This window comes from Lutjanus erythropterus, unplaced genomic scaffold, assembly GCF_056507025.1.
Source record: "Lutjanus erythropterus isolate fLutEry1 unplaced genomic scaffold, fLutEry1.hap2 Scaffold_155, whole genome shotgun sequence".
Lineage (NCBI taxonomy): Eukaryota > Metazoa > Chordata > Actinopteri > Lutjaniformes > Lutjanidae > Lutjanus > Lutjanus erythropterus.
The window spans coordinates 1,743,453-1,750,941 of record NW_028146632.1 but is presented as its reverse complement, the minus strand read 5'-3'; the positions used below and the strand labels follow the sequence as shown (position 1 = coordinate 1,750,941).

At 37.6% G+C, this 7,489-nt stretch overlaps 1 protein-coding gene across 1 annotated transcript; it reads left to right on the top strand.

Moving 5' to 3' along the window:
* The first annotated feature begins 2,406 nt into the window (after window positions 1-2,406).
* Window positions 2,407-5,219, top strand: LOC146304376 (uncharacterized). The gene is made up of 9 exons (XM_084714185.1): window positions 2,407-2,521; window positions 2,651-2,753; window positions 2,853-3,099; window positions 3,267-3,360; window positions 3,501-3,568; window positions 3,731-3,937; window positions 4,062-4,127; window positions 4,216-4,353; window positions 5,214-5,219. The coding sequence occupies exons 1-9, from the start codon at window positions 2,407-2,409 to the stop codon at window positions 5,217-5,219; spliced, it is 1,044 nt and encodes a 347-aa protein (XP_084570311.1).
* Window positions 5,220-7,489: the final 2,270 nt, after the last annotated feature.

The following is a 7,489-nucleotide window of genomic DNA, read 5'->3' as shown; positions in this document are numbered from 1 at the left end:
GAGTGCCATGATGCTACATGCATATAAAAATACATATACAGATAAATTAATAGGACAAACTATGTACAGTAAACAGATCCCTAGTTTGTTGAAAATTCTTATGATTTCAACCTTAAAGTAGTGAGGCTTAGCAAATATAAGTATCTTATAGTGTACATAATTTCACCACAAAATCAGCTGTTATGAAAACAATAGCTGTCTAATGTGAGTTCAAATAAATGACCTTTCCCATAATTCACTGGAAACAGAATAAATGTACATAATTTCACTGAGCATTTTAATTCTGTTGGTGTAATGGTCAAATGAATGATTTTATTTGGTAAATACCATCTCAGTGGTAGTTTTTAGGCTGTTCATTTTATGTCATGTTATAATGTTTTATGACACTAGATGGTAGCATTCATGTTGTGTGTTGTTTTTGAGGATATATATATATAGGAGAATTTAGAATGCAAATATTTTTAGCAAAGGGATTTTGTAACTTATGGTTAAAGGTGTAATTTAATTTGAACAATGATACTTAACTAACAATAACATAATCTGATTGAACCTAACCATGTAATTGTTTTAGCACATACTGATCAAAACTGTGACATAGAAAAAATGAATGTAATATGAAACTGTGGTGTTAAAAATAAGTAATCAGTACTTTTTAACTAGACTTCAATTATGTCTTTTGAGTGCTGTTATGCTTATACTACATATCCACTGCAGTTTTTCCTGTCACTCCTGTGCTTAAGAAACAAAACATTTCATTTGGTATTATCTGTCTCATTAAGAAGTAAACAGTATACATTCCTGGCTTACTGTTTGTTTTTAACATATTAATTAACCTTAAATGTAGAAATAATTTACACTTTTAAATTATAATTCAAATTAATTGTACTATGCAGTAAAACAGTATGTAAATGCAGGAGGACATTTATTTTGACAACTTCCGCTAAGGGAAGTGGATCCGGTATGTCCGACTTTTGGAGAGAATTTTGGAGAGAGTTGGAGAGAGAGTTGGAGAGCGATCCAGAGAGCTTTTCCTTCCAGTGGTTTCTTCAGCGGACTTGTTGCGGACGCGCCGTAAGTAATTTTCACACAATTGAGGTACAAAGTGTTAAATTTATCAGTGTACAGGTCCGACGTAGCTCGTTCGTTAGCTTTCTATCTTCATGTTTTCATGTTTTCACACCAGAAATATGTGCAGAATAGCGGATAGACTGTCCCGCAGCAAAGCGGTCTGAAACAACATTATTTGACAATCGCGCGTTGGGAGATGTCCACTGCATGTGTGTCGGTGTTGTACTGTTAGGTTCACGTAACTGTGTTTTATTAAAGTAAAAGAAATGGAAAGTAACTCAGGTGTTTGTGGTCGTATTTATTTGGTTGCTGTGCCGTTTGAAGGAAGTGTATTGTAAGATACTTTATGAAGGAAAATTGCTGGTTTTGTGAATGGACTTTGGTCCAGTGACAGTAATGCTACCACCCCCCCCAACCCTAACCCAATTATAGTCGTATTTTGACCAAAACAGATCTGATGATTGCTGGAAACGTGGAAAAGCAAAGAAATACTGTTGTAGTGTTTTTTTTTACTTTGAGTTTGAATTAAGTGTGTTTTTTTATGCATTAAGGAGGCAGCAACAGGATTCTTGGTCTAAATTTGGTGAGAGGGACTTATATGAAAGTGCACAGTTGTATCTATCAGTTTCATAAGGAAATATTTGTGTAACAGTGTCGGTTGTTCACTGTGTGAGATTATTTTGTTTAGTTACATTAAAAAAAGCATTTCAGATTCTACTTTTACAACAGACATTCCCTTCTTGTGATAGTCATGTAGCTTTAAATGTGTGTTTTATCTGTAGTGGAATATTTTCATACTGTTCTACTTTTAGTTTGCTTAAAGGGATAGTTTTAATTTTTTTAAAGCATGGTTATATGAGGTATTTATGCATTCAGTGTAAATGGCAGTCAGCACATTCTCTGGAGTCAGTTGTAATTAAAGGATCTGAATACTTCCACTGCTGTTTTTTTAATATAGGTGTATTTAAAAAATGTAAATATACACAAATTTTGCGCTAAGAATGTCTTGTGAGGCCATCATTCCCTTCTTGTGATAGTCATATATCTTTAAATGTATGTTTTATCTGTAGTGGAATATTTTCATACTGTGCTACTATTACTTTACTTAAAGGGATAGTATGAATTTTTTTAAAGCATGGTTATATGAGGTATTTATGCAGAGTTGGTGTATTGGCAGTCAGCACATCCTCTACTGTCAGTTGTAAGTAAAGGATCTGAATACTTCCACTGCTGTTCTCTTAATTATAGGTGTATTTAAAAAATGTAAATGTACACAAACTGTGGGCTGAGAATGTCTTGTCAGTTCACCATTAATCTATTGTGTTTATGTACTTTCAGATGCCTAGGGACAAGTCCTTCCGCCGTTCGCAGGCAGCTAGGAGGAGAATGGCGGAGCGCCGTACTGTGGTCCTCGGACCTCAGCACCGACTTGCACCGACTCCTGTGCACGTATGTTGCCAAGTGATTTCTCAAATGTTTTCCTTGTATGTGTAAGGTGTACATTGTCACATGATTGTAAAGTATTTTTGCATTTTTGTTTTTAATTGCTATTTGTTATCTTTTTTTGTTTGCTCATGAATAGCTCGCGGTACTGGTTACTGCCACAAAGTGTTGCAGTGGCCAATTTCTTCCCTGACTGGACGCAGTCACAAATTGGTCATTCCAGCCGAAGACCAGACAAGAAGGTAATATTATTTTAGAATTTAAGAACAAATTTCTTGAGTTGAGGAATTGCAAAACATTTTAATTGTTAAAAAAAACAAAAAACTTTTTTCTTGTTTCAGTTCGTTCTTGTTGTGGGAGCCATTTGTGACGATGCCAGGAGGACGCGTCTCCTTTGGCTTTATGTCCACCCCGGGGGCCTGTGCTGCTGAGTTGAGGACCGAGTTGCTTCATTTCGCTGTCGCTCGGACACCCGACGCAGTCTGCGTGATGGCCCCCAGCAACGACCTGACAGCGAGCAGGACCGTCGACGAGGCAGGAGTGTCCTTCCGCAAGCTCCTCTTGAGCACGTGCAGTCGCTGGCCAAACGTATGTTGTTTTTTTTGTTTTGTTTTTTTAGTAGTAGTAGTAGTAGATAATATTTAGTACTATAAGCAAGTTGGTTATATTAGGTGTACTAAAATAATATATATTTTTGATTATGACATTTTGAGAAGAAAATGCAGTTTTGTAATAACAGCTATTATTTTGTGTAGGTCTTTGTCCAGGACTTCACGCCTCATCTTAACGTTGACTTGGTTCTGCAAGACCTTATGCGCCAAGAGTTCCGCAGAGTGGCAGCCAGCATGGGTAAGTTTCAAAAGTTTGTAGCCCCAGTGCAGTTACTTGTATAACAGGTAATATCTTCTTAGTCAAACCGAATTAATAAATATTTTAATCGTTATAGTCACTGCTTTCTTTAGCTGCTTCAATGCTCTCCACCCCCACAGGGATCAAGTATTACCCCACTGCTGAGCACTTCCCCCTTGACCGCCTAGACTTGTGGAGCAGAGATGGTGTAAGTGGAATATGTAATTGTGAAATGTCAAATGGAGAAGTTTTATGTATGCTTCTTTGAATTTGATATGTCAGGTTTAGTGCATTGCAGATTCATATTGACTGTAAAATTTCTTTTCTGTGAATGATTTTTTTTTTTTTATTGTTTGTTGTTTATTTGCAGGTCCACCTCAGTGATGATGGTGGCATGCAGATCTTGGCCCAGCTGCTGTGGGTTTCGGCCTATCAGCAGCTTGAAAAACCCAAGGTTCCTCACAAACCACCACCTCCTGTGAGAACATTTGCTCCCAAGGTGGTCGTGAAGGGAGAGATTGTTGTGCCACGTCCGTCAAATCCTTTTGAATGGACGCTTGTTGGCAAGAACCGGAAGGTAAGACTTTAGACACTGTTGTTATGTTTGTGACTTTTTGAAAAAAAAAGTTTCCTTAAGCAGTTTAATGTAGTAATGATCAAAGGGTACTCATCTTACATACAAACTATATTTGTCATTACAGAGAAACCATCCTGAGGACATCCCGCAGTCCTCTGATGCACACAAACGCAGGATGGTTCACCAGCAGGTTTGTCATGTTTTTATTATGCTGTGTCTTTTCTGGTTTTTACCAAGACAAATTTTCAGCAATAGTCTTCTTGCATTTTTTTTTACAGGTGGTGTTGAAGGAGTGCTTCATCCCACTGAATCCCATCCGGTTCAGCAGTGCCATTTTGGATGCGATGGATCAAGCTGTTCCATCGTATCTGCCTACCCCTGTGTACGCCCCAACGCCCGTTCCACATGGCAAGCAGGTAATTTGTATGCAAATGATGTATGTTGAGGCCTTTTTTACAAAATGTTTCTTTAGCTCTGACCAGGCCTGAAAGGGTTACAATTAAAAAAAAAAGTACTCTTAAACAGTAACTACTTACCTGCTGGAACCTAATCCAAGTATTACAATATTAAAGTAATGAACTTGATTACTTTTTGTTACTTTTGGATTACCACAATATAAAGTATGATGCAATTGTGTAGCCAAATGTTTTACGTTCATTGTTAGGTTTATTAATTTGTCCAGCTATTTGTTCCTTTGCAATTGAGTGATAGATTTAAAGGCCAAAAATAAGTTCTTTTCCATATAGTGCAACACTTTAAATTACTAGAGGACATGATAATGAATTGACTGGAACATTAGCTGGTTTAGTGAGACTTAAGTGCTGTGTGTAATGTGTGTGCACTCAGCATGGTGGTATATCGTCTTTTATTTTCATGTTGTAATCCTGCTAAAAATAAAATCATTATTTTTACTAAATGTAACTTTAAACAGACTGTCTTTTTTTCTAACTGTAATGGATTAGTTACCTTTTTTGTATCTAGATGATGTAATCCTAATCCAAGTAATCCGTTACTTCCCAAGCCTGGTCCTGGTGTAACCCCTTTACCGTGTAGTCAGGAAAAAGAATCTAAATCTGAATCAATTTGGTCTTTCAGAAGCACAACTGTTTGAGTCTACACAACCCAGGGCTCAAATAACTAAGATTCGCAAGGAGATTGGCAATGGTAACTCTGCTTAGAGTGAAAAGAAACCTCCAACCACAATAAGGGACTGACAATTACTTTAGTAAAAGGTAGAACGTGTATTGTCCTGATTTTTAACCATTTCCATTAAAAGGCTTGACCCAAAAAAAAATTGTTTCACAACATGGACATGAACAGGAACAAATGGAACAAAGAGGGAAAGCAAATCAGTTCAATCGGTTGAATGACCTCTGTTACCAATCAGTTATCAGTTCCCAATACTGTTCATTTAGGTTGTCTCTTTTTGTTTTTGTAGTTCTTCACACAGTCCACTTCAGTTTGTTGCGCTGTTTTCTCGTTAGGATTTAAATTGTTCGGTTGCTTTGCGTTTTTTTCCTCTGATGCATCAGTTTTATTGTATGTGTGTCAGGCCTGACCAAAAAAAAGTAAAAAATTATAGAAAAAAGTCTGAGATCTCAGATGAAATAAAAATACGCAAATCTTCCAAAGGAAATGGGAAATCCGTTTTTTGTCCTACCACCCTCCTGGAAGACAGGTGGCCATCAGATCCAGAACGTCCTTTGCAGACTCTTCAGGCGGAATCCAGTCCATGGACAGCACTGCTCATTCCTTACAATGATTCTATAAATGGAAAACCAGCCTGCACAAAACATGCAGAGCAATTACTCAATGTGCAAAATAAAATGCAAAATCCACCTAAAATGAATTTACTGCATTTGAATTTCAAAATAATAAAGAATATGTTTAAGTCAGAAATTCTGTCTTACTTCAAGTTGTCATAATTACCAGCCAATAACAACACATTTCTTTATTCAAAACAAAATAATAACACAGTAAATGACCAGTAGAACAAATAAAAACGCATATTAAACTTAGACCCGGTTCACAACATCACTCCACACAGCTTGTGTTAGCTCACGTGCAGTGCACCTGCTAGACAAAAAAAAGACACCTGCAGGTGTGCTAGCTTAGTTTTTCACTGCTAACACAGCTAACTACTCATTTGTAGCTAAAAATAATCACTTCCCCACAAGAAAATAGCATATCCTGACTGGTTTATAGTTTAAAGTGTACTCTAAATCACACTGTTCGTTCATACATTCGGGAAACAGGCTGCTAAATGCATACATTTAACACTCACCAGGATATCCTTCAACAATAGTCCACTCTCCTTGGCTTAACCCATCACAGGACTCGACCATATCACTTCACAGCTTACGAAAAAGACATTTTTTCAGTGATAAAACTGTGTTTTTCCCGAGTCGTTTCCTTATCCGTCTCTCAGAGAAGCTGAAGAAAAGTTTCTTTTCTCCCTCTAACCGGAGCTGCCCTGTTCAGTGCTGCGGTGCATTCACAGTAAATTGGAAAAAACATTACTTAGCGAAAAACTGCCACGTGTGGCACTGTGATGCATTCATTGTACATAAGAAAAAACAATACTCGGCAGAAAGACTCACATTAAGTGGAAAATGAAAATAAAATAAAAGTTTTAACAATAAAATAACACTGGGTTACACTGGCAAACAATAAGTTAACCACAGTGACAACTGCTTAAATTGCACAAAAGGACCTATGCCTCAAATATGTCTTCAAGAAGTTTTTTGTTTGTCTTGCATTAGGCGCCAAATGTGGTACAACGACGGATAGCTGTTGCCTCAAGGAGGAAACCTGCTAGGCAGCAGGTTGGTCATTTATTTCAATGTAATATTTGACTAATTTGTAATTATTTGGGCAGTGTGGGTAGACTACAGCAATTAAATTTTTACATGTTTGTAGTATTTAGTCAATGATTAAAATACATGGTTTCCCCCCAGGTCGCGGCAAAACCACAGCCTGTGGTTTTGTCCACCGAGGCTTCAGCGACCAGTCCTAAACGCGAGGCTGTGGCGATGGAGGTTTGTATAAAATGTCTAATTTCTGACTGGAGCGTGCAAACCAATTGCAGTATACAGTATAGTTAAAGACAAGACTTAAGTATTTTCTGTCATTAATAGGTCCTTTTGATTGGTAGCCTGTGGGTTGCATCCAATGTACAGATTGAAATCAAATCAAACTTCATTTCAATTTTATGCAGTGTATATCTGTGTTAATAAAATTAACTAAGTAAAAACAAACAGTATAATACACACAAAAGCAATAATTGTGTATCAGTATGTAAATTACTAATTTTGTTTTTGTTTTTTTGTTTTCTAGCTGGAGGCAGCATCGAGCGTTGTGGAGGTGTCTTCATCCCAGGTGACACCTACTAGCCCTGTCCCGGTTGCCGTGCCCGTCCCCCCTGCCCGTCCCGTCCCCTGTGCCCGTCCCGTCCCGTCCCCCGTGCTGGTGCTGCCTCACTAGCCTGAACTGCGATGGAGGAGGTTGATGCACTTACTGGGAATGATGTTTTGTTTGAATGGAGTTAGCAAA

Excerpts from the sequence above, each read along its gene's own strand:
- LOC146304376 (XM_084714185.1), top strand. The coding sequence starts at position 2,407 with ATGCCTAGGGACAAGTCCTTCCGCCGTTCGCAGGCAGCTAGGAGGAGA. Across the intron at positions 3,569-3,730 it reads ACTTGTGGAGCAGAGATGGT|GTCCACCTCAGTGATGATGG; the intron begins GTAAGTGGAATA and ends GTTTATTTGCAG. Across the intron at positions 3,938-4,061 it reads TTGTTGGCAAGAACCGGAAG|AGAAACCATCCTGAGGACAT; the intron begins GTAAGACTTTAG and ends TTGTCATTACAG.